The sequence below is a fragment of the Pseudophryne corroboree genome, chromosome 1, assembly GCF_028390025.1.
Source record: "Pseudophryne corroboree isolate aPseCor3 chromosome 1, aPseCor3.hap2, whole genome shotgun sequence".
In the NCBI taxonomy this organism is placed as follows: domain Eukaryota; kingdom Metazoa; phylum Chordata; class Amphibia; order Anura; family Myobatrachidae; genus Pseudophryne; species Pseudophryne corroboree.
This window is the reverse complement of record NC_086444.1, coordinates 653363594-653391093: the sequence shown is the minus strand read 5'-3', so window position 1 is coordinate 653391093 and position 27500 is coordinate 653363594. Positions and strand designations below refer to the sequence as shown.

Sequence of the window (27500 nt, the reverse complement as noted above, 5' to 3'; positions counted from 1 at the left end):
GGAATCGCTCCGTTTTAGCTCCTCCTTCAATCTCTCCAGCTGCTTCTGCAAAAGCCTGATGAGGGGAATGACCTGACTTAGGCTGGCAGTGTCTGAACTGACTTCACGTGTAGCAAGTTCAAAGGGTTGGAGAACCTTGCACAACATGGAAATCATTCTCCACTGCGCTTGAGTCAGGTGCATTCCCCCTCCTTTGCCTATATCGTAGGCAGATGTATAGGCTTGAATGGCCTTTTGCTGCTCCTCCATCCTCTGAAGCATATAGAGGGTTGAATCCCACCTCGTTACCACCTCTTGCTTCAGCTGATGGCAGGGCATGTTCATGAGTGTTTACTGGCGCTCCAGTCTTCGGCACGCGGTAGCTGAATGCCGAAAGAGGTTGTCAGCTGTTTGCCTCTTATGGAAAGCGGTGATACAAAGCGTAGCCTGCCTAAGAACGAGTTGGCGTTTGCGAGATGCTGCTACTGATGTATTGCCTCCCGCTGTTGTTGCTGCAGGAGGCAATACATCTACCCAGTGGGCTGTCACAGTCATATAGTCCTTAGTCTGCCCTGCTCCACTTGTCCACATGTCCGTGGTTAAGTGGACAGTGGGTACAACTGCATTTTTTAGGACACTGGTGACTCTTTTTCTGACGTCTGTGTACGTTCTCGGTATCGTCTGCCTAGAGAAGTGGAACCTAGATGGGATTTGGTACCGGGGACACACTACCTCAAGCAATTCTCTAAGTCCCTGTGAACTAACGGTAGATACCGGACGCACGTCTAACACCAACATAGTTGTCAAGGCCTGAGTTATCCGCTTTGCAACAGGATGACTGCTGTGATATTTCATCTTCCTCGCAAAGGACTGTTGGACAGTCAATTGCTTACTGGAAGTAGTACAAGTGGTCTTCCGACTTCCCCTCTGGGATGACGATCGACTCCCAGCAGCAACAACAGCAGCGCCAGCAGCAACAGCAGCAGTAGGCATTCCACTCAAGGATCCATCGGAGGAATCCCAGTTAGGAGAGGACTCGTCAGACTTGCCAGTGACATGGCCTGCAGGACTATTGGCGTTCCTGTCTAAGGAGGAAATTGACATTGAGGGAGTTGGTGGTGTGGTTTGCAGGAGCTTGGGTACAAGAGGAAGAAGGGATTTAGTTGTCAGTGGACTGTTTCCGCTGTCACCCAAAGTTTTTGAACTTGTCAATGACTTCTAATGAATGCGCTCCAGGTGACGTATAAGGGAGGATGTTCCTAGGTGGTTAACGTCCTTACCCCTACTTATTACAGCTTGACAAAGGCAACACACGGCTTGACACCAGTTGTCCGCATTTCTGTTGAAGAAGAAGTGATTTTTTTTGTATTTTGACCAGGCATGTCAATGGCCTTATTCATCCCACGGACAACAGGTGTCTCCCCGGGTGCCTGACTTAAACAAACCACCTCACCATCAGAATCCTCCTTGTCAATTTCCTCCTCAGTGCCAGCAACACCCATATCCTCATCCTGGTGTACTTCAACAATGACATCTTCAATTTGAATATCAGGAACTGGACTGTGGATGCTCCTTCCAGCACTTGCAGGGGGCGTGCAAATGGTGGAAGGAGCCACCTGTTTCCGTCCAGTGTTGGGAAGGTCAGGCATCGCACCCGCCGACACATTTGGACTCTCCTTGGGGATTTGTGATTTAGAACGCACAATTCTTTGCTGTGCTTTTGCCAGCTTAACTCTTTTCATTTTTCTAGCGGGAGGATGAGTGCTTCCATCCTCATGTGAAGCTGAACCACTAGCCTCGAACATAGGCCGTGGCCTCAGCCGTTCCTTGCCACTCCGTGTCGTAAATGGCATATTGGCAACTTTACACTTCTCCTCAGACGATTTTAATTTGGATTTTTAGGTCAATTTACTGAACTTTTGCTTTTTGGCTTTTACATGCTCTCTACTATGACATTGGGCATCGGCCTTGGCAGACGACGTTGATGGCATTGAATCGTCTCTGCCATGACTAGTGGCAGCAGCTTTAGCACTAGGTGGTAGTGGATCTTGCTCTTTCCCTATTTTACCCTCCATATTTTTGTTCTCCATTTTATAATGTGTGGCATAATATGCCAATAATATATCTGGAATTAGACGGCGGTAATGTGTGGAATTAGATACCACTAGATAGATACCAGATACCACTGTGACTGGAATGATGATGACCTATGCACAGTGACAGGACACTACCACAGCACCCTACAGCAGCAAGATGCAGCACAAGACACTGGACTATTAGTAATGTACTGTAGTATACTGAGCACCACAATGCAGCACAAGACAATGAGCAGTGATACTGAGCACTGATGAGGATGATACTGAGAACTGACACTGAGCAGCAAGATGCAGCCCTGGACGATTAGTAATGTACTGTAGTATACCGAAAACCACAATGCAGCACAAGACAATGAGCAGTGATACTGAGCACTGATGAGGATACTAGAACTGACACTGAGCAGGAGAGATACACTACTAGTATTACTGAGCAGCAATAAGTAAGCACTGCTGAGCAGTGATATTGAGATTTCCACTGAGAGAACGTAGCCACGTCCTCTCCGCTCTCTCTACAATGCACGAGTGAAAATGGCGGCGACGCGCGGCTCTTTATATGGAATCCGAATCTCGCGAGAATCTGACAGCGGGATGATGACGTTTTCCCTCGTTCTGGTTTTCCGAGTCAGGCGGGAAGAACTGAGCTTGCCTCGGACCCATGTAAACCACGTGGAGTTCGGGGGGGTTCGGTTCTCGGAGAACCAAACCCGCTCATCTCTACACTGTAGAAGCTGATTAGTTGCTATTAGCAACACCTCCACTTCTCCACTCTTTAGAAGGTTTGAAACATCCGCCCTCTTTGATATGCCAGAAGCACTGTATTTCAGAGGCGTATCTAGCACGGGGCGAGCAGGGCACGTGCCCTGGGCGCCATGGCAGCCCCAACAGAGGGGGGCGCCACCGGCACCTGCACGGCCCACTCGCCCCATGCTTCAGGGATTCCGCCGGCGCTACCCGCGGCGCTTTCCCTGTCTCCCCGGCTGCTGTGCCTGTCACAATAGACAGGCAGCGGCAGCCAGGAGCCTCCCCCTACTCCCCCCTGCAAAAGTGTCTGTGTGTACGCGATCGCGACCGCGGAGGTGCGCGCATGCGCGTGCGCGACCTCGGGGGGGCGTGCGGCCCCTGCCCTGAACAGCAGTAAGTGCAGGTGAGCGGGAAGGGGGTGCGGGACATTTTGTGTGTGTGTGTGTTAAGTGTGTGTGTGTCGGACAGTGTGCGTGTGACATTGTGTGTGGGACAGTGTGAGTGTGTTAATTGTGTGTGTGGGACAGTTTGAGTGTGTGTAAATTGTGTGTGTGTGTGTGTGTGTGTGTGACTGTGTGTGTGGGACAGTGTGCGTGTGTTAATTGTGTGTGTGTGGGACAGTGTGTGTGTGTTAATTGTGTGTGTGTGTTAATTGTGTGTGTGGGACAGTGCGTGTTTGTTAATTGTGTGTGTGTGTGTGTGTGTGTGTGACAGTGTGAGTGTGTTAATTGTGTGTGTGGGACAGTTTTGAGTGCGTGTTAATTGTGTGTGTGTGGGACAGTGTGCGTGTGTTAATTGTGTATGTGTGGGACAGTGTGCGTGTGTTAATTGTGTATGTGTGGGACAGTGTGAGTGTGTTAATTGTGTGTGTGTGTGTGTGTGTGTGTGGGACAGTGTGAGTGTGTTAATTGTGTGTGTGTGGGACAGTTTGAGTGTGTGTTAATTGTGTGTGTGTGGGACAGTGTGCGTGTGTGTTAATTGTGTGTGTGTGGGACAGTGTGCGTGTGTATCAATTGTGTGTGTGTGGGACAGTGTGCGTGTGTGTTAATTGTGTGTGTGTGGGACAGTGTGCGTGTGTTAAGTGTGTGTGTGTGTGTGTGTGTGTGTGTGGGACAGTGTGAGTGTGTTAATTGTGTGTGTGTGGGACAGTGCGTGTTTGTTAATTGTGTGTGGGACAGTGTGCGTGTGTGATATTTGTGTGTGTGGGACAGTGTGCGTGCGTGTGTGTTAATTGTGTGTGGGACAGTGTGCGTGGGTTAATTGTGTGTGTGTGTGTGTTAATTGTCCCGGCGGTTATTGGCGTCTGCAGTGTGCGCCCCATCCTCCTCCGCTGCCGCTGACAGGAGCGGCGGTGTGCGGCTCTCCCCCTCCTCCGCCGGCTCCGTCCTCCCGTCGTGGCCCTGCAGTGTGTGCCGGTCTCCCCGGCAGCAGCAGCAGGTTAGTCTCTCCCCCCCCCCCCCCCTCTCTCTCTCTCTCTCTCTCTCTCTCTCTCCTCCTGTGGATTGCAGTTTGTAAGTATCATTTTAATTTTTACAGGTACCCCTATTGAATTCTACTGGACAAGTGGACGTGACCGGCGTGGGATGTAGGTAAGTAATCTGTCTCTCATTTTTACAGGTACCCCTATTGGATTCTACTGGACAAGTGGACGTGACCGGCGTGGGATGTAGGTAAGTAATCTGTCTCTCATTTTTACAGGTACCCCTATTGGATTCTACTGGACAAGTGGACGTGATCGGCGTGGGATGTAGGTAAGTAATCTCTCTCTCATTTTCACAGGTACCCCTATTGGATTCTACTGGACAAGTGGACGTGACCGGCGTGGGATGTAGGTAAGTAATCTGTCTCTCATTTTTACAGATTCCCCTACTGGATTCTACTGGACAAGTGGACGTGACCAGCGTGGGATGTAGGTAAGTAATCTGTCTCTCATTTTTACAGGTACCCCTATTGAATTCTACTGGACAAGTGGACGTGACCAGCGTGGGATGTAGGTAAGTAATCTGTCTCTCATTTTTACAGGTACCCCTATTGAATTCTACTGGACAAGTGGACGTGACCAGCGTGGGATGTAGGTAAGTAATCTGTCTCTCATTTTTACAGGTACCCCTATTGGATTCTACTGGACAAGTGGACGTGATCGGCGTGGGATGTAGGTAAGTAATCTGTCTCTCATTTTTACAGGTACCCCTATTGGATTCTACTGGACAAGTGGACGTGACCAGCGTGGGATGTAGGTAAGTAATCTGTCTCTCATTTTTACAGATTCCCCTACTGGATTCTACTGGACAAGTGGACGTGACCAGCGTGGGATGTAGGTAAGTAATCTGTCTCTCATTTTTACAGGTACCCCTATTGAATTCTACTGGACAAGTGGACGTGACCGGCGTGGGATGTAGGTAAGTAATCTGTCTCTCATTTTTACAGGTACCCCTATTGGATTCTACTGGACAAGTGGACGTGACTGGCGTGGGATGTAGGTAAGTAATCTGTCTCTCATTTTTACAGATTCCCCTACTGGATTCTACTGGACAAGTGGATGTGACCGGCGTGGGATGTAGGTAAGTAATGTGTCTCTCATTTTTACAGCTACCCCTATTGGATTCTACTGGACAAGTGGACGTGACCGGCGTGGGATATAGGTAAGTATGTGTGAGTGTGTCAGTGTGCTTTAATAAATTTTTACTGTCACGGTGTGTGAGTTGTGTTTTTATTTGGGTATTTTTTTTGTTGTAGAACTACAGGTACCGGCGGGCCCGTTATTTCCCTGCATGTTGGTACTTGAGGTTCTCCAAGTACCAGCAAGCGGGGGAGGCTTTCTGGGCCTTGTAGTTCCACAACAAAAAACAATATTCTTTTTTTACTTACATGGCTATCAGCCTCCCATCCACAGCCCACGGATGGGGGGGGACAGCCTCGGGCTTCACCCCTGGCCCTTGGGTGCCTGGAGGGGGGGTGACCCCTTGATTTAAGGGGTCCCCACTCCTCCAGGGAACCCCGGCCAGTGGTGACTAGTTGGGGGGGTAATGCCACGGCCGCAGGGACCTACATAAATGTGTCCCCCGGCTGTGGCATTATGTCCCTGGCTAGTGGAGCCCGGTGCTGGTTTTAAAAATACGGGGGGACCCCTACATCTTTTGTCCCCCGTATTTTTGGAACCAGGACCGGACTAAGAGCCCGATGCTGGTTGTCTAAATACGGGGAACCCCTGTCCAATTTTTTCCCAGTATTTAAACAACCAGGACCGGCTCAAAGAGCCCGAGGCTGGTTATACTTAGGAGGGGGACCTCATGCAGTTTTTTTTTACATTTTTAACCCATTCAGACCCTTCTCCATTAAGTTAATGGAAACCCTGGACAACAAAATTGCATTCATGTCCTCCTCCCACTCCCTTCCCAGTCCCAAACACTGATTATTATTTTTTTCTATAAAAATGTACAATACAACATCACAAGTATGATGAGCAGGCATGCAGCGGGCATTGGCAACTTTGGACTGAGTTGCAAATTAGTGGCGGAGGGCTGGGTCAGTTGATGGTGGGCGAGTTTGTAAGCCATTGGTGGTGGCATCGGCTCAGAGGCAGTGGCGGGCATTGGCTCGGTGGCGGTAGGGTTCATCGACAGGATTCGGCGGACATTATGGCTGTAGTGCCTCACCGCACGCCACTGACCTCACCGCACGCCACTGGTGTGTGGGACAGTGTGCGTGTGTGTTAATTGTGTGTGTGGGACAGTGTGAGTGTGTGTTAATTGTGTGTGTGTGGAACAGTGTCAGTGTGTGTAAATTTTTGCAGTCCAGTGTGTGTGTGGGGGAGAGGAAAGTATGAGAATGTGTGTGTGTGTGTGTGTGTGTGTGTGTGTGTGTGTGTGTGTGTGTGTGTGTGTGTGTGTGTGTGTGTGTGTGTAGTCTGAGTGGGTGTGTGTAGGATTTGGGGGTGGCCAGTCTGTGTGTGTGTAATCAGTGTGTGTGGGATGTACTAATGGCCATTTACCGAAGAGAGATATGTATTAAACCACGGGCACTGAGATGCCCTTCTTACTCACCATCCAGCTGGGTGGGCGAGCCGGGCGGGTGGAAAGCCAGCAGCAGGGGCAGCATGCCAGATATCAGCAGCCGAGGGTGGGGGCTGTAATGCACATGCGGAGCCCAAAGCCGGAGATCAGCAGCATGCTGACCGGCAATAAGCAGCTTCTGCTTCCGCGTTCAACATGCTGCTGATCTCCGGCTTTGGGCTACGCAGGGTTCGGGGGATGGGTGTCCTCTGCCGGTGTACTGCAGCTCCGGGGGTGCGGGCTCCGGAGGCTTTCAGCACTGTTGAATATCCAGCTGCCCCAAGTATGTACAGCCCGCACCCTCTGCAGCTGATATCCGGCATGCTGCTGCTGGCTGTCCCCCCGCCCGGCTCGGCCACACAGCTGTATGGTGAGAAGGGCATCTCAGTTCCTGAGGTTTAACACATATGCCTCAGAAAATGGCCTCTGCGGTAAACGATACTAATGCTTACCGTGACAGTAACAGCGGGGAGGAAGGCGCACATCGGGATCCTGCAGCATGAAACAAGAACCCCTTCGGAGCGCAGCAGGCCACACTGAAAAGGGTGCATACCCGGTGCGGTGCTCTGCATCCCGGGTGGTGCCGAAGATGTGGAGTGTCGGAGGTGGCAGAAGCGCCGCAGCTTGGGGTGAGAAACCGCTGCAGCCCTTCCGCTGCTAAACTCTGCAATTAGTCTATTAAGGGGGTGGGCTCCCCTCATCATAGTGCCCCACAGGCCATGTTAATTCTGGGGGTAGGATCCCCTAACTCTATAATGGGAATTTTGGCTCATATCATGTGCTGTAACGTGAATTTTGGCTAATACCGTGTGCTATAATGTGAATTTCGGCTCATACTATGTGGGGTAATGTGAATTTTGGCTCATTCCGTGTGCTGTAATGTGAATTTCGGCTCATACCGTGTGCTGTAATGTGAATTTCTGCTCATACCATGTGGGGAAATGTGAATTTCTGCTCATACCATGTGGGGAAATGTGAATTTTGGCTCATACCATGTGGAGTAATGTGAATTTTGGCTCATACCGTGTGCTATAATGTGAATTTCGGCTCATACCGTGTGCTATAATGTGAATTTTGGCTCATACCATGTGGGGTAATGTGAATTTCGGCTCATACTGTGTGCTATAATGTGAATTTCGGCTCATGCCGTGTGGGGCAATGTGAATTTCGGCTCATACTGTGTGCTATAATGTGAATTTCGGCTCATACCGTGTGCTATAATGTGAAAGGGGCACCAGTACTAGATAGTATAAGGGGTACTACTATACTGAAGGACACGCCCCTTTTGAGTGACCACGCCCCTTTTCCGGAGCACGCGCGCATAATTGCTATCTGCACTCTTTCATTCCACCTTCAAAAATTCAACTTCGACCACTGCACCTACATACACATACATACACACCCTGACATCTTTATATGCAGTGACACCGGTGGCGTCTGCACATACTTTCCTTTTGTATTTTTTTTTTCATTATCATTTTATTAATTTATTTTATTAAGAAAAAATTATTTATTTATTTTTTTTTGGGGGGGGGGGGGGCGCCATTATTGATCTTGCCCTGGGCTCCAAAAACCCTAGTTACGCCTCTGCTGTATTTACACTACCTACTAAGTGCAGGCATTTAGGAAAAGTAAATGCAGTGTTTAATCATGGGTACATAAAGCTTGTGTGTCCTCATTAAGCTGACAACCCTCATCTATTTTGGCACAGTCCCCTGTCCCACCAGTGAGTCACAGTGTTCCGCGGTGGGGAGCAGATGGGAGACCTATCTGATTCTGAGATGGGAGTGCAGCATAAAAGAGCAAGTAACTTTACACCTTGGCAAAACCATTTTATACTGCAGTTGGGGCAAATCTGATGATATCCGGATGATAGATCTACAGTCTCTAGATATACAGTCAACAGGACAACACCATATCGTCAACATCCATTAGGTCAACAGATACATATCGTCAACATCCATTAGGTCAACAGATACAAAAGGCAAAATGTCATAATCCCGCTGTTGGATTCTCATGGGTTTTTGATTCCATATAAGGAGCCGTGCGCCGCCGTCATTTTCACTCCGGACTTGGAGAGCGAGGGAGACAAACCTCTGTCTCTCTGTGGGTGGTGGCGTCGGGTGGGGTCAGTGTGTGCTAATTCGGGGTGCTGTCCTGTGTGCTGTTAGGGGTGCTGTCCTGTTGTGTCCTGTGCTGTTAGCGATGCTGTACATGGGTGTTGCTGCCCTGTCACTGTGCTGTACAGGGGCACTGTTCTGTATGCTGTAAAAAATACAGGGGTGTAGTATAAATAAAGGTACACTGGCCCTGTCTTGTATGCTTTAAAATTACAGGGGTGTTGTTAAAATACAGGGGTGCTGGCCCTGTCCTGTATGCTATAAAAATACAGGGGTGTTGTTAAAATACAGGGTGGCTGGTCCTGTATGCTGTAAATACAGAGGTGTTGTTAAAATAAATGTACACCGGCCCTGTCCTGTATGCTTTAAAAAATACAGGAGTGTTGTATAAATAAAGATACACTGGCCCTGTTTTTGTATGCTGTAAAATTACAAAAGTGTCGATAAAATACAGGGGTGCTGGCCCTGTCCTGTATGCTGTAAAAATACAGGGGTGTTGTTGTTGAAATACAGGTTGGCTGGTCCTGTCCTATATACTGTAAATACAGGGATGTTGTTAAAATAAAGGTACACTGGCCCTGTCCTGTATGCTGTAAAAATACAGGGGTGCTGTGAAAATGCACGGGTGCTGGTCCTGTTTTGTATGCTGTCAAAAATACAGGGGTGTTGTATAAATAAATGTACACTGACCCTGTCTTGTATGCTGTAAAATTACAAGGGTGTTATTAAAATACAGGGGTTCTGGCCCTGTCCTGTATGCTGTAAAAATACAGGGGTGTTGTTGTTGAAATACAGGTTGGCTGGTCCTGTCCTATATACTGTAAATACAGGGGTGTTGCTAAAATGTAGGTACACTGGCCCTGTCTTGTATGCTGTAAAAATACAGGGGTGCTGTGAAAATACATGGGTGCTGGTCCTGTCTTGTATGCTATAAAAATACAGGGGTGTTGTTAAACTACAGGGGTGCTGGTCCTGTACTGTGCGCTGTAAAAATACAGGGGTGTTGTTAAAATACAGGGGTGCTGGTCCTGTCCTGTATGTTTTAAAAATACAAAGGTGTTGTTAAACTACAGGTGTGCTGGTCCTGTCCTGTATGCTGTAAAAATACAGGGGTGTTAAAATACAGGGGTGCAGGTCCTGTCCTGTATGCTGTAAAAATACAGGGGCGTTGTTAAAATACAGGGGTGCTGTGAAAATAAAGAGACACTGTTCTGTGTACTGAAATAATAAAGGGGTGCTGTCCTGTGAAATGGAGAACAAAAATTTGAAGGAAAAAAGAGTAATAGATCAGGAACCACTTCCAGTTCCTAGTACTAGTGCTGAAGCTGCTGCTGCCACCAGTCATGACATTGATGATGCAATTCTATCAACGTTGTCTGCTAAGGCCGATGCCCAATATCATAGAGGAAATGTAAAATCCAAGAAGCAAAAATGAATAACAAAAAAAAATAAAAATTATTTGATAAGAAATGTAAAATTGGCAATATGCCATTCACAACACGAAGTGGCAAGGAAAGGCCAAGGTCTTAGCCTATGTTCAAGACTGGTGGTTCAGCTTCTCATGAAGATGGAAGTCCTCCTCCCTCTCTAAAAATGAAAAAAAAAAAATAAGCTTGTTAAAGCACAGGAAAAAACAACTGTGCGTTTAGATATATCACAAATCCCCAAGGAGAGTCCAAGTGTGTCCACGGTTGCGATGTCTAGGCCTCACCTTCTAAGACTGGAAGACGAGTGTCACGATCCGGGTATCTGGACGCCATTTCTTACCTATCAGATGCCTCCTAAGGCTGGCTCAGCGCTCCAGGACCGGATCCCATCTGTTATCCTGATGTGCACATTCCTGCATCCTCTCCTGTCTCTCTGGACGCAGTCACAGTAACGCCTTATACATCTGGCATGACGTCTCCCGCGGCCTCCGCCGCCGTCCCTGAGCTTCTGCATTCAGAGTGGCGATTACGTCAGCCGCGGCCTCCGCTGTGTCCGCGTGGTCAGATGTGCATCTGTCAGCCTGGCGTCTCCTGTCTCCGGTGGCCGGCGCCGCCATTACTGTTTTCCAGACCACATGGATTACAATCCAAACTTCCCTCCAAGTGTCTGCATGGGCGCAGCCATCTTGGATTCTGTCAGCTGATCTTTCCTACCAATCCGTTGTCAGTATTATTAATTTGCATAATTGCCTAGCCAATGCCTTCCTTGCTGCAGGTATAAATAGGTTGTGCCTGAGCAAGGAAGGCGTCAGTGCTTTGGTTGTCAAACCTAGTTCCAGTTTGTCTCTCTTCTGTGAATGTCTTCCAGGTTCCAGCTCCTGTCTCCAGACTTCTGCTATAGAGACCCGCACCAGCATTCCATCTGCGGTGTAGCCTGACTCTCCGATCCATTCTGGACTCACCTGTTTCCAGCTACAACATCACCTGCTTCCAGCTCAGCTTCCAGCAGTGTACAGCTTCTCTTAAAGGGCCGGTGTCCTTTCTGCAGTTTACCACTCTCCACCGGTATTATTATTTCTCCGCTCTCAAATTCTACATTTCATCTACATTGCATCGCTCTCAAGCTTTATTTATTATTTAACTGGTCCCAGCCAGTATCCACTCCGTGCCAACACCTGTCTGGTTCTAACCAGTACCCACAGCAGCATTTTATCTACAGCAGTCCAGCTTTCCCTGGAACACCAGCTGGTACGACCCTGGGCTTTCCTCATTGCTACAGTTGAGCCTGGTAAGGACTTTCCAACTTGCAGATAATAAGAACTGTCTCATACCACCAGAGCTTTGTGGCCCCTGCCACCCTGTAGTACCCAGGAACTGTATTATTATTTCTCTGCTGATTTTTATGTTACTTTTTACTGCTACTGTGATGCATGGAGTTTGTCATAAATAAATATCATTGACTTTTACTCAAGTTGTCGTGGTCACGCCTTCGGGCGGTTTCTCTTCATGTTACTTACATGTCCAGGGGTCTGATACAACCTCCCAGGTTCCGGTACATCTCAGCCCCTACAACTGAGGCTGCCTTCCGTCAGCTCAGGCCCTCAGTTGTGACAGTAAGCACTGACCAAATGAATCCAGCCGGAGACCAGGATCAAGCGGCCAGGCCGATGCAAGAACTGGCAGCCCGACTTGAACATCAGGAGGCTGCACAGGGCCACATCATCCGCTGTCTCCAGGATTTCTCTACTCGGCTGGATGGGATTCAGACAACTCTCCGTGGATCAGGCACATCTGGGACGTCAACCACAGTGACTCCAACTATAACCCCACCCACCTTACCCGTTTCTGCTCCACGTCTTCATCTTCCAACGCCAGCAAAATTTGACGGATCTCCAAGATTCTGCAGGGGATTTCTCAACCAGTGTGAGATTCAGTTTGAGCTACAACCTGGCAATTTTCCCAGTGACCGTACAAAAATTGCCTACATCATCTCTCTTCTCAGTGGCTCAGCCCTCGACTGGGCATCACCGTTATGGGAGAGGTCCGACACCCTGCTATCTTCTTACACTGCATTCGTGTCAACATTCAGGCGCATCTTCGACGAGCCAGGCCGGGTAACTTCAGCTTCGTCTGAGATTCTCCGTTTACGCCAGGGATCACGTACTGTAGGACAATATCTTATACAGTTCCAGATTCTGGCATCTGAACTGGCATGGAACGACGAGGCCCTGTATGCTGCATTCTGGCATGGTTTATCCGAGCGTATTAAAGATGAGTTAGCTACCAGAGACTTACCCTCCAAGTTAGATGAGCTAATCTCACTTTGTACGAAAGTTGACTTACGTTTCAGAGAGAGAGCAACTGAGCGTGGAAGATCATCTGCTCCAAAATCTTCTGCTCCTCCTCCTCGCCAATTATCACCAACTAAAGATGAACCCATGCAAATTGGCCGTTCCCGTTTAACTCCTGCTGAGCGCCGAAGACGTCTCTCTGAGTCTCTCTGTCTGTATTGTGCAGCTCCGTCTCACACTATTAATGCCTGTCCCAAACGTCCGGGAAACTCCAAATCCTAGCTCGCCAAGGAGAGGGCCGGCTAGGAGTAATGATCTCCTCTCCATCTCCTCAAGATTGTAATCTCCCAGTCTCGCTTCAAGTTGCTCAACGTTATCAGAACGTCATTGCCCTCCTGGATTCTGGAGCAGCTGGGAACTTTATTACCGAAGCCTATGTTAAACGGTGGTCCCTACCCACCGAGAGACTTCCTTCCTCCTTTTCCTTAACTGCCGTGGATGGCAGTAAAATTTTTGATACAGTTATTGCACTAAGGACTCTACCAGTTCGTCTGAGAGTGGGAGTTCTTCATTCCGAACTTATTTCACTTTTAGTGATTCCAAGAGCCACACATCCTGTGGTCCTGGGCCTTCCATGGCTCCGTCTTCACAATCCTACAATTGATTGGATGACTACGCAAATTCTGGCATGGGGTCCCTCCTGTGCTGAGACATGTTTGTTTAAAGTGTTGCCTGTCTGTTCTTCCTCCCCCAGGTCGTCTGATGTTCCACCTCCTCCATATCAAGATTTCACGGATGTGTTCAGTAAAGCTTCTGCTGATATCCTTCCTCCTCATAGAGAATGGGACTGCCCGATTGATCTCGTTCCAGGGAAGGTTCCACCTCGAGGCCGAACTTATCCGTTGTCTCTGCCTGAGACGCATTCTATGGAGGAATACATTAAAGAGAACCTAGCAAAGGGGTTCATTCAACCTTCTTCTTCTCCAGCCGGCGCAGGCTTCTTTTTTGTAAAAAAGAAAGATGGTGGTCTGCGGCCGTGCATCGACTACAGAGGTTTGAACGACATTACCATCAAGAACCGCTATCCTTTACCCCTGATTACTGAGCTCTTTGACAGAGTTAGCGGAGCTACCATCTTTACAAAGGTGGACTTGAGAGGTGCATACAATCTCATCCGGATCCGTGAGGGTGACGAGTGGAAGACCGCATTTAACACCCGTGACGGACATTATGAGTACCTCGTCATGCCCTTCGGATTGAGCAATGCTCCAGCTGTCTTCCAGCATTTCGTCAATGAGATTTTCAGAGACATTCTATACCGTCATGTCGTGGTCTATCTAGATGATATCCTCATTTTTGCCAACAATTTAGAGGAACATCGTTTTTGGGTAAAGGAGGTTCTGTCCCGTCTCCGTGTCAATCATCTCTATTGCAAATTAGAGAAATGCGTCTTTGAAGTCAAGTCCATTCCGTTTCTAGGGTACATTGTGTCCGGTTCCGGACTAGAGATGGATCCTGAGAAACTACAAGCAATCCAGAATTGGCCGGTACCCTTAACCCTCAAAGGGGTCCAGAGGTTCTTAGGGTTCGCCAATTATTACCGAAAGTTTATACGAGACTTTTCCACCATTGTGGCGCCTATTACTGCTTTCACCAAGAAGGGTGCTAACCCGTCCAAGTGGTCTGAAGAAGCCATGCAAGCTTTTCATCTTTTAAAACAGAGGTTCATCTCTGCGCCTGTCCTGAAACAGCCTGACATCGACTCTCCTTTCATCTTAGAGGTGGATGCCTCCTCCGTTGGAGTAGGAGCGGTGTTATCTCAGAGGGCTAAAGATGGCCATTTACATCCTTGCAGTTTCTTCTCACGGAAGTTCTCCCCAGCGGAGCGCAACTATGCCATTGGCGACCAGGAGTTGCTAGCCATCAAGCTCGCTCTAGAGGAGTGGAGATATCTGTTGGAGGGAGCTTCTCATTCACTCACCATCCTTACAGACCACAAGAACCTTCTATATCTGAAAGGCGCACAATGTCTCAACCCTCGTCAGGCCAGATGGGCACTTTTCTTTTCCAGGTTCGACTTTAAACTCCAGTTCTGTCCGGGCTCTCAGAATCGCAAGGCCGATGCCCTTTCCCGCTCATGGGAGCAAGAAAATGAGTCGGAGTCTTCAGACAAGCATCCTATTATAAATCCGTTGGCATTCTCCACGGTAGAGATGGACTCTACGCCCCCATCAGGGAAAAGTTTTGTGAAGCCGACACTAAGGAAGAAGCTCATGCATTGGGCCCATGCTTCCCGCTTTGCCGGACATACAGGTATCCAAAAAACCCTGGAGTTTATCTCTAGGTCCTATTGGTGGCCAACTCTGAAAAAGGACGTTTTGGAGTTTATTGCATCTTGCCCAAAGTGTGCTCAACATAAAGTATCCCGCCAGTCGCCTGCGGGGCAACTGGTTCCACTATCTGTTCCCCGTCGACCATGGACCCATTTGTCGATGGATTTTATTACAGATTTGCCCATGTGCAACAAGTTTAATACCACCTGGGTGGTAGTTGACCGGTTCACCAAGATGGCACACTTCATTCCTCTTACCGGTCTTCCGTCAGCTTCCAAGTTGGCTCAAGTATTCATACAAGAGATCTTTCGACTCCACGGTCTTCCAGAAGAAATTATCTCAGATCGAGGAGTTCAATTCACAGCCAAATTCTGGCGAAGTTTATGTCAAGTCCTCCAAGTCAAGCTAAAGTTTTCCACGGCTTACCATCCTCAGACCAATGGTCAAACTGAGAGGGCGAATCAGGACTTGGAGTCCTTCCTCCGCATCTATGTGTCCTCCTCTCAAGATGACTGGGTTCAATTACTTCCCTGGGCCGAGTTCTGTCATAACAACCAGTATCATTCTTCATCTTCTTCAACACCATTCTTCACCAACTTTGGATTCCACCCTAAAGTCCCTGAGTTCCAACCGCTTCCAGCAACTTCTGTTCCCGCAGTGGATATCACCTTGCATCAGTTTGCCAATATCTGGAAGAGCGTACGATCAGCTCTGCTCAAGGCATCGTTCAGGTACAAGAAGTTTGCGGATAAGAAGCGTCGAGCAGTTCCTGCTCTCAAGGTGGGTGATCGGGTATGGTTATCCACGAAGAATTTGAGGTTAAGAGTTCCCAGTATGAAGTTTGCACCTCGCTACATCGGTCCTTTTAAAATTGATCAAGTCATCAATCCTGTTGCTTACAGACTCCAGTTGCCTCCCTTCTTAAAAATACCCAGGACATTCCATGTTTCCCTGTTGAAACCGCTAATCTTGAATCGGTTTCATTCCTCACTTCCTCCAACTCCGAAAGTCCAAACTCAACGAGGCGTTGAGTATGAAGTAGCCAAGATCCTGGACTCACGTCACCGTTACGGTCAACTTCAGTATCTTATTGACTGGAAGGGTTATGGCCCTGAGGAACGTTCATGGACCAATGCTTCTGATGTCCATGCTCCTGCCTTGGTCCGGAGATTCCATTCCAAGTTTCCTCAAAAGCCAAAGAAGTGTCCTGGGGCTGTCACGATCCGGGTATCTGGACGCCATTTCTTACCTATCAGATGCCTCCTAAGGCTGGCTCAGCGCTCCAGGACCGGATCCCATCTGTTATCCTGATGTGCACATTCCTGCATCCTCTCCTGTCTCTCTGGACGCAGTCACAGTAACGCCTTATACATCTGGCATGACGTCTCCCGCGGCCTCCGCCGCCGTCCCTGAGCTTCTGCATTCAGAGTGGCGATTACGTCAGCCGCGGCCTCCGCTGTGTCCGCGTGGTCGGATGTGCATCTGTCAGCCTGGCGTCTCCTGTCTCCGGTGGCTGGCGCCGCCATTACTGTTTTCCAGACCACATGGATTACAATCCAAACTTCCCTCCAAGTGTCTGCATGGGCGCAGCCATCTTGGATTCTGTCAGCTGATCTTTCCTACCAATCCGTTGTCAGTATTATTAATTTGCATAATTGCCTAGCCAATGCCTTCCTTGCTGCAGGTATAAATAGGTTGTGCCTGAGCAAGGAAGGCGTCAGTGCTTTGGTTGTCAAACCTAGTTCCAGTTTGTCTCTCTTCTGTGAATGTCTTCCAGGTTCCAGCTCCTGTCTCCAGACTTCTGCTATAGAGACCCGCACCAGCATTCCATCTGCGGTGTAGCCTGACTCTCCGATCCATTCTGGACTCACCTGTTTCCAGCTACAACATCACCTGCTTCCAGCTCAGCTTCCAGCAGTGTACAGCTTCTCTTAAAGGGCCGGTGTCCTTTCTGCAGTTTACCACTCTCCACCGGTATTATTATTTCTCCGCTCTCAAATTCTACATTTCATCTACATTGCATCGCTCTCAAGCTTTATTTATTTTTTAACTGGTCCCAGCCAGTATCCACTCCGTGCCAACACCTGTCTGGTTCTAACCAGTACCCACAGCAGCATTTTATCTACAGCAGTCCAGCTTTCCCTGGAACACCAGCTGGTACGACCCTGGGCTTTCCTCATTGCTACAGTTGAGCCTGGTAAGGACTTTCCAACTTGCAGATAATAAGAACTGTCTCATACCACCAGAGCTTTGTGGCCCCTGCCACCCTGTAGTACCCAGGAACTGTATTATTATTTCTCTGCTGATTTTTATGTTACTTTTTACTGCTACTGTGATGCATGGAGTTTGTCATAAATAAATATCATTGACTTTTACTCAAGTTGTCGTGGTCACGCCTTCGGGCGGTTTCTCTTCATGTTACTTACATGTCCAGGGGTCTGATATAGTGTTCACTCTAGGAATTTTTTAGGGCAGGGTGCTGATCACGGGTAGGGCACATTTTTCATTCGGGAGGGCACATTTTTCGTTCGGGAGGGCACATTTTTCAATTAGAAGGGCAAAATTAGGTACATACTATAATGCTTGGTCCTCCCATTCCCACATGATAAAGAATGGGCAGTGCGCGCCAAAGGCGAAAATTTAGGGGCGTTGTTTTTCGTGGGGTTAGGGGCATGGCCACATAATAGTGGCAATTCACATTACACCACACAATAGTGCAGCTAATACACACTGCACCAGGTAGAACCTCCTATACACACTGCGACAGGTAGAGCACGTTATACATATTGCGCCAGGCAGAGCACATTCTACACTTTGCGCCAGGCAGAGCACGTTATACACATTGCGCCAGGTAGAGAGCACTGAGACACACTGCACCAGGTAGAGAGCACTGAGACACACTGCACCAGGTAGAGAGCACTGAGACACACTGCACCAGGTAGAGAGCACTGAGACACACTGCACCAGGTAGAGAGCACCGAGAAACATTGCACCAGGTAGAGAGCACTGAGAAACATTGCACCAGGTAGAGAGCACCGAGAAACATTGCACCAGGTAGAGAGCACTGAGAAACATTGCACCAGGTAGAGAGCACCGAGAAACATTGCACCAGGTAGAGAGCACCGAGAAACATTGCACCAGGTAGAGAGCACTGAGAAACATTGCACCAGGTAGAGAGCACTGAGAAACATTGCACCAGGTAGAGAGCACCGAGAAACATTGCACCAGGTAGAGAGCACCGAGAAACATTGCACCAGGTAGAGAGCACCGAGAAACATTGCACCAGGTAGAGAGCACCGAGAAACATTGCACCAGGTAGAGAGCACCGAGAAACATTGCACCAGGTAGAGAGCACCGAGAAACATTGCACCAGGTAGAGAGCACCGAGAAACATTGCACCAGGTAGAAAGCACTGAGACACATTGGAGGAGGAGGGGGGGGGGTAGATGGTTCCGCACACACATAAGACAAGGGGTAGTGGGGCCACACACAGGGGGTTGGGGGGGGCAGGAGGGCACAAGGTGTCACACACACGGGGGGGGGGGGGCGCACAAACCAGGGTGAGGGGGGTAAAGTGTGCCACACAAAGGCTGGGGGTAAATGGGGTCACATGCAGGGGGTGGGGGCAGGATATGGCAATGCATTAAAATACATGTTCATTACTTTGTGTGTATCTACTTACTCACACTCTGGCAGCTGAGGGTCACACTCCGGTAGATGGGTACGCTGGCCAGTGGCACTGGCTGGTGGGAGATGGGGGCTGCCCGCGGGTGTCTGGCCATGCACACAGAGAGGAGGGAGGGCTGGGTTTGCCTCGGCGGGAGAGGCAAACCCAGCCCTCCTGTCTCTCGCAGAGGAGGGGAGATGCGGCGGCTGACAACTAAGGACGGACGAGGTGGGCGGGCGGGACGGACGAGGTGGGCGGGACAGATGGGGCGGTACAGACGGGGCGGGCCGCGGAGGTCTCTGTCTCTCATGCAGGGAGACAGTGTGACTGTGATTAAGCACACTGGATTACTGCAGTAATGTGTCCGGTGGCTTGGCGGGGTCCGGCGGGCAGCAAAGTGCGGGGCGGGAGGGCGCACACAAATGGGCAGGGCGGCATTCAGGTGTCTAAAAAAGGGGCAGGGCGCAGCGCCCTGTGAAAGACACCTAGAGTGAACACTATGATACAACCTCCCAGGTTCCGGTACATCTCAGCCCCTACAACTGAGGCTGCCTTCCGTCAGCTCAGGCCCTCAGTTGTGACAACGAGGCTCCTGCCACCATTTGCACACCCCCTGCAAGTGCTGGGAAGAGCACCACCAGTCCAGTTGCTGATATTGAGACTGAGGATGTAACTGTAGAAGTACACCAGGATGAGAAGGATATTGGTGTAGCTGGCGCTGAGGAGGAAGTTGACGATGAGGATTCTGATGGTGATGTGGTTTGTTTGAATAAGGCACCAGTGGAGACAGTTGTTGGCCATCGGATGAAAAAAGACCATTGTCATGCCTGGGCAAAATACCAAAAATCCACCTCTTTGGTTTAGAATTATTTCTATGTGAGAATGAGGATGAGGATGTAAACACTGAAGGGGGCGAGGAATCGGAGGATGAGGATGAAGACGACATCTTGCCTCTGTAGAGCTAGTTTGTGCAAGGAGAGATTAATTGCTTCTTTTTTGGCAGTGGCCCAAACAAACCAATCAATTCAGCCACAGTCGTGTGGCAAACCCTGTCGCTGAAATTATTGGTTTGTTAAAGTGTGCATGTCCTGTTTATACAACATAAGGGTGGATGAGAGGGTCCAAGGACAACTACATCTTGCACGTTTTTTCTTTGTCTGCCACATCATTCCAGGGGTGCTGCCCCTCTGCCTAATCAGTCCAGGGGTGCTATCCTAGAGAAATTGGCAAGCTTTATCCAGGGGGACTACCTGTCGCTGAAATTATGGATTTGTTAAACTGTGCATGTCCTGTTTAAACAACATAAGGGTGGTTGGGAGGGCCCAAGGACAATTCCATCTTGCACCTCTTTTTTTCTTTGCGTTATATGCTCTTTGTGGCCTAGTTTTTAAAACTGCCATCCTGTCTGCCACTGCAGTGCCACTCCTAGATGGGCCAGGTGTTTGTGCCGCCCACTTGTGTCGCTTAGCTTAGTCATCCAGCTACCTCAGTGCAACCTTTTGTCCTAAAAACAATATTGTGAGGTGTTCAGAATAGACTGGAAATGAGTGGACATTAATGTTCTTGAGGTTAATAATACTGTAGGATAAAAAAAAAATATTCAGGGATTTTAGCTGTTTTTATGGTTTAAAAAAAAAACCCAGATCCAAAACCAAAATCCAAAAGGGTGGTTTTGGCAAAAACAATCCAGATCCAAAACACGAGTGGAGATCCAGATCCAAACCCAAAACCCGAAAAGTGTCCGGTGAACATCTCTAGACTGTCGATAGAGCACATCTCTCTCCTGTAGTAAGCAATGTTATTCACATCACTAGTGATTGATGCTTACTACAGAGTTTTCTATTATTATTATTATTATTATTATTATTATTATTACTACTACTACAGTATTTATAAACCACAGATATATTACGCTACACTGTACATTGAGGGGGCACTACAATTACTGTATGTAAAGCTGGAGCTAAGGATGGTCTTGCCCAAATGAACTTACACTCAATAATAGCTGTGGACCACAGCCCCAATTAGTAACATTTATTTTTAAAGTACCAACATACTTCTCAGTGCTTTATATATATAGGAACAAACACATCAATATAACAAGACTGGGAATTAATAAGCAGAGAGCCCTGCTGGCAAGCTTACACTCTATGGTACGCAGTTCACAGCTGCCTTATATTTTTGGAAATAGCCTGCACAGTGTGGGAAAACTGTCACCGTAAATACTATGGGGTATATGCAATTGTGGTCGAATTCCCGAAATTGTCGAATTTCGGGTCATTTTCGACCAAAAAAAAAAATTCCCCTATGCAATCCAGTGCTTTCCGACCAAAAAACGGACTTTCAAAATTCGACTTTTTGAAATTCGAATTTTTGCAAATTCGACTTTTCTGCAATGATACAAGTGCTGCAATTCGACCAAAGCATATTCAATTCAAGTTTTGAAATTCGACAGCAGTGCTTTTAGACAGCAAATTCGTCATTTTCAATCCGCCACACTTTGGAGGGTGAAAACAAATAAAAAAATTTTAAACATGCTTTTTTTTGTGTTTTTTTTTTTGGGGAATAGCAGATCTATTTATATTAGAAGGGATTAGGTACTTTTTTTTTTTTTTTGGGAGGCACAAATATTATTTATATATTTTTTAAAATATTATTTTTTATTTTTTTTATTTTTTTTTTATGCTGGAAGGGTAAAATCATAAAAAAAAATGGCGTGGGGTCCCCCCTCCAAAGCATAACCAGCCTCGGGCTCATTGAGCTGGTCCTGGTTCTAAAAATGCGGGGAAAAAATTGACAGGGGATCCCCCGTATTTTTAAAACCAGCACCTGGCTCTGCGCCTGGTGCTGGTGCCAAAAATACGGGGGACAAAAAGAGTAGGGGTCCCCCGTATTTTTAACACCAGCATCGGGCTCCACTAGCTGGACAGATAATGCCACAGCCGGGGGTCACTTTTATGCCGTGCCCTGCGGCCGTGGCATTAAATATCCAACTAGTCACCCCTGGCCGGGGTACCCTGGGGGAGTGGGGACCCCTTCAATCAAGGGGTCCCCCCCCCCCCAGCCACCCAAGGGCCAGGGGTGAAGCCCGAGGCTGTCCCCCCCCATCCAATGGGCTGCGGATGGGGGGGCTGATAGCCTTTGTGATAATAAAAAGATATTGTTTTTTCCAATAGTACTACAAGTCCCAGCAAGCCTCCCCCGCAAGCTGGTACTTGGAGAACCACAAGTACCAGCATGCGGGAGAAAAACGGGCCCGCTGGTACCTGTAGTACTACTGGGAAAAAAATACCCAAATAAAAACAGGACACACACACCGTCGACAGTAAAACTTTATTTCATACGTCGACACACACATACTTACCTATGTTCACACGCCGACATCGGTCCTCTTCTCCATGTAGAATCCACGGATACCTGTAAAGAAAAGTTCAAAATACTCACCTCAACCATGGTCCAGAGATAAATCCACGGACTTGGCAAAATAAGAAAACGCAAATACCCGCACCAAAAACGGACTGAAAGGGGTCCCATGCTGACACATGGGACACCTTTCCACGAATGAGACCTGTCAGTGACAGCTGTCACTGACAGGTCTCTAAGCCAATCAGGAAGCGCAACTTCGTTGCGCTCACCTGATTGGCTGAGCGCTGTCTGCACTGTGACAGCGCATCGCACAGCTCCCTCCATTATATTCAATGGTGGGAACTTAGCGGCTAGCGGTGAGGTCACCCGCCGGTCAGCGGCTGACCGGCGGGTGACCCCACCGCTACCCGCAAAGTTCCCACCATTGAAAGTAATGGAGCGACTTTGCGATGCGCTGTCACAGTACAGACAGCGGACAGCCAATCAGGTGAGCGCCACGGAAGTAGCGCTTCCTGATTGGCTGAAGGGACGTCAGTGACAGGAGTCACGTGATGTCCCGGCATTCGGGAGAAAGGGGTCTTATGTGAAAACATTGGACCCCTTTCTAGTCCGGTATGGATCGGTGTTCGGTTTGTTTTTTTGCCAAGAACGTGGATTTACCTCTGGACGTGGATGTACCTCTGGACGCTGGAAGGTGAGTATAATTTTTTCACAGGTACCCTCGGATCGTCGGCGACCGTGGCAGTCGGCGTGTCAACATAGGTAAGTATGTGTGTGTCGGCAGTATGTAATAAAGTTGTACAAGTCACGGTGTCTGTGTCCTGTTTTTATTTGGGTATTTTTTTTCCAGTAGTACTACAGGTACCAGCGGGCCCGTTTTTCTCCCGCATGCTGGTACTTGTGGTTCTCCAAGTACCAGCTTGCGGGGGAGGCTTGCTGGGACTTGTAGTACTAATGGAAAAAACAATATCTTTTTATTATCACAAAGGCTATCAGCCCCCCCGTCCGCAGCCCATTGGATGGGGGGGGACAGCCTCGGGCTTCACCCCTGGCCCTTGGGTGGCTGGGGGGGGGGGACCCCTTGATTGAAGGGGTCCCCACTCCCCCAGGGTACCCCGGCCAGGGGTGACTAGTTGGATATTTGATGCCACGGCCGCAGGGCACGGCATAAAAGTGACCCCCGGCTGTGGCATTATCTGTCCAGCTAGTGGAGCCCGATGCTGGTTTTAAAAATACGGGGGATCCCTGGCCAATTTTTCCCCTGCATTTTTAGAACCAGGACCAGCTCAAAGAGCCCGAGGCTGGTTATGCTTTGGAGGGGGGACCCCACGCCATTTTTTTTTCGGGTTTTTCACGTTTTTTCCCGTTTTTTAAAATCGCGGCAAAATCCGCCAAATCGGCCGATTTTCGCCCGCGATTCTGGCGAATCCGTTTTTCATTGAATATGGTGAATCCCGGCAGGCACCTGCCGGGATTCACCTGGCGAATTTGGTCGAATTAAAAAACGGCGATAATTGCCGCGAATTCGACCGCAATTGCATATACCCCTATGGGTATGGGGGCCCATTGGATGGGGGGGGACAGCCTCGGGCTTCACCCCTGGCCCTTGGGTGGCTGGGGGGGGGGGACCCCTTGATTGAAGGGGTCCCCACTCCCCCAGGGTACCCCGGCCAGGGGTGACTAGTTGGATATTTGATGCCACGGCCGCAGGGCACTATATAAAAGTGACCCCCGGCTGTGGCATTATCTGTCCAGCTAGTGGAGCCCGATGCTGGTGTTAAAAATACGGGGGACCCCTACTCTTTTTGTCCCCCGTATTTTTGGCACCAGCACCAGGCGCAGAGCCCGGTGCTGGTTTTAAAAATACGGGGGATCCCCTGTCAATTTTTTCCCCGCATTTTTAGAACCAGGACCAGCTCGAAGAGCCCGAGGCTGGTTATGCTTTGGAGGGGGGACCCCACGCCATTTTTTTTTATGATTTTACCATTCCAGCATAAAAAAAAAAAAAAAGTACCTAATCCCTTCTAATATAAATAGATCTGCTATTCCCACAAAAAAAAACACCAAAAAAAACATGTTTAAAATTTTTTTATTTGTTTTCACCCTCCAAAGTGTGGCGGATTGAAAATGACGAATTTGCTGTCTAAAAGCACTGCTGTCGAATTTCCAAACTTGAATTGAATATGCTTTGGTCGAATTGCAGCACTTGTATCATTGCAGAAAAGTCGAATTTGCAAAAATTCGAATTTCAAAAAGTCGAATTTTGAAAGTCCGTTTTTTGGTCGGAAAGCACTGAATTGCATAGGGGAATTTTTTTTTTTGGTCGAAAATGACCCGAAATTCGACAATTTCGGGAATTCGACCACAATTGCATATACCCCTATGACTTTGCCCCTTAAGAGGTTAAAATGTTATCTCACCGTTTTTTAATTTCCTCAAGTGATAAATGGTCATATCCCACAGACATCGTGCTGATTACTTTCAGGCTCGGACCTGTAGAGATACAACAATGGCTTGTGGCTTGTTCAGTTAGGTTCAAAACATGCTTATAAATGTTGGTTTAAAGTATTGATAAAATAATTTTTATGGACATTTATGAAGTATCAATAAGGTAAAAATAAATGTGTTGCCCATTGCAACCAATTAGATTATATATAGTTTAGATGACTGATTGCTACAAGCAACACCATACTCATATTTTTCTTGTTTCAGTAATGTCCTTATTTGTACTGTCTGAAGAAAAACATGCATTATTTTTATTATACTGAGCTTTCTTTGGAGCTTATAACTGCTTTCTTGTATTTTGCTTCTAAGCAAAACCATAATCATAAAAAAACGCAGTACAGGTTGAGTATCCCTTATCCAAAATGCTTGGGACCAGAGGTATTTTGGATATGGGATTTTTCCGTATTTTGGAATAATTGCATACCATAATGAGATAGCATGGTGATGGGACCTAAGTCTAAGCACAGAATGCATTTATATTACATATACACCTTATACACACAGACTGAAGGTCATATTAGCCAATATTTTTTATAACTTTGTGCATTAAACAAAGTGTGTGTACATTCACACAATTCATTTATGTTTCTTATACACCTTATACACACAGCCTGAAGGTCATTTAATACAATATTTTTAATAACTTTGTGTATTACACAAAGTTTGTGTACATTGAGCCATCAAAAAACAAAAATTTCACTATCCCACTCTCACTCAAAAAAGTCAGTATTTCGGAATATTCCGTATTTCGGATATTTGGATATGGGATACTCAACCTGTATAATCACATAAAGGTTTTTTTCTATTAATACCACTTCAAAGTTTGATTATATCTCATTTTAAACAATATATTGTTTTTTTTTTGTTTTTTTTTACAAAAGCAACAACATGTTTTATTGCAGAACACACAAGAATTACTACCAATATTCCAAACTGCTATAATGGACGTACTGTATAATAAATCTAACAACTAAACAAAACATATTTTTCTTTGGTGTTCAAAGATACACAAAGCACTTATAAACTTTTGGATGAAGATGATTATAAATCTCAGACACAAATATACTGCACTAAAGTACTAAAACCTATTAATAATATACATTATAATAATATACAAAGGATATGCTTTATATAAACTAAAGGAACCCACACACATTATGAGTTTGATCAAGGCCATTCTTCCCATGAGACAAGTTTCTCACCTCACCCCACCTCCTGGCTCTCAACACGCCTCTTCCCAATTCCCACCTCCCACTTCAGTTGGCACTACAGCCAGTGTTCATAATTGGAGAAAGAGCACAGGGTAATACAAATCTACTGCTCTTCTACTGCAATTACTATGGTGCAATTACTAACATTGTGAGAGGGGACAGATGAGAGAAGGAGAGGGAGAAAGTCAGGGCCAGATTAAGCCTTGGGGATTCCCAGGGCACTTAAGACAGGGGGTCCCTTGCTGAGGTAAAGGGGGGGGGGGAGGGGTTTAGATTGTGCATACCTCCCAACATGACCTATTCCAGGAGGGACAACATGCCTTCTTGGTGTCACCTGTGTTGAACAATTTAATTTATAAGAAAGGTATTTCAACATAGTTGATTGCAATCATAACTTAAGAATGAAGTCCAGGTAAACAACATTTTATCCCTCCTGGAATGGGTCATGTTGGAATGTATAGATTGTGTATATTAAATTTAACCCAATGGTGTATACTTGATTGAAACTAATAGTGTAATAATGCCTGGATACTGTTTATAGCTCCACCTAATTGAAAGACAACTATTTTATACAATTTTCTTGTAGCGGAACAAAGACAATTTAAACAACCTTAAAATGCATATATAAAAATAAAATCTATCATTTAACTTACATGCAAAAATATCAGCAGCCTTTGTACTTACACACTGGGACAGGACTCAGGAGGACTGTGTGTGTGTGTGTGTGTGTGTGTGTGTGTGTGTGTGTGTGTGTGTGTGTGTGTGTGTCTCTAGACCCTCATTAGATAGCAGGTTATTCAGGACCCAGACACCCAGGTGGGAAGGAGGAGAAGCTGGGATCCCTGGGTCACAGCTCTCGCCACCCTCCTATCTCTCCTCTGGTCGGAAAGCTCATTCGGTAGATCATGAAACCTGATACTCCTGTGTCTCTGCCTGCATTGCAAACTGTCCTGCTTGCATTCTGGCTGTCTGGTTCTGCTGCTGCATTAGATGGAAAGCTACTGATGTCAGTGTGCCCTTCCCCCTTAATGTGGCTATGGAGAAAGTATTTTCCCTCTGCTGCAGCTATTCTTCTCACCATGTGAGCCATTGCGCTTGCTCATGGTTTTTTTACCTGTTGGCAAACCTGAACATGCATGGGCCCTACAGCTCCCTGTGATATATCAGATGTTGATTGGGACCACTGCTAAATTAAGTTGTATAATGACTTCATCTGATTGTGAATGTGGTCAGCATCCAATCACGATAATAGTTTTCTGTCACAACCGGATGATCTGCCCAAAGATCTTTCAGATTTCGCTTTGCACGTGTATAGCCAAATTGGACAGATATTTGGATGTTCAGGATCCCAGCTGAGCAGAAAAATTGGTTTATATACTTTTAGAACATTTAGTAATTGCATATGTAATGATACTAATGGAATTAGTATGAAGAAAATAAAGCAGTTTCAATTTCAAAAGTATGAATTAAACAAGTTAAGCAAGTGTGACCTCAGAATAGTACTGTAAGTGTTCAGTAACCAGAAAAGAGCATGGTTGTATTAATACATCTCAGCTAGACATGAAGGAGGAGCTTTTTTTAAATCTTATAAAGAAGACAAGTGGAGAAGTTGCCCATAGAGATCATTCAGATTCTAGCTATCATGTGTAGAAAATGTACTAGATATAGTAGCTAAAATCTGATTGGTTTCTATGGGATACACATCCACTTGT

The 27500-nt window shown here is 47.3% G+C and overlaps 1 protein-coding gene across 1 annotated transcript in view; it reads right to left on the bottom strand.

The window, feature by feature from the left end:
• The window catches only part of LOC134931900 (glyoxylate reductase/hydroxypyruvate reductase-like), a 110609-nt gene that overhangs the window by 58229 nt on the left and 24880 nt on the right, over window positions 1–27500 (bottom strand). Inside the window, exon 3 of the mRNA XM_063925789.1 lies at window positions 24493–24565. Within this exon, the coding sequence (XP_063781859.1) occupies window positions 24493–24565 (73 nt within the window). The remainder of the gene's footprint in view (window positions 1–24492; window positions 24566–27500) is intronic.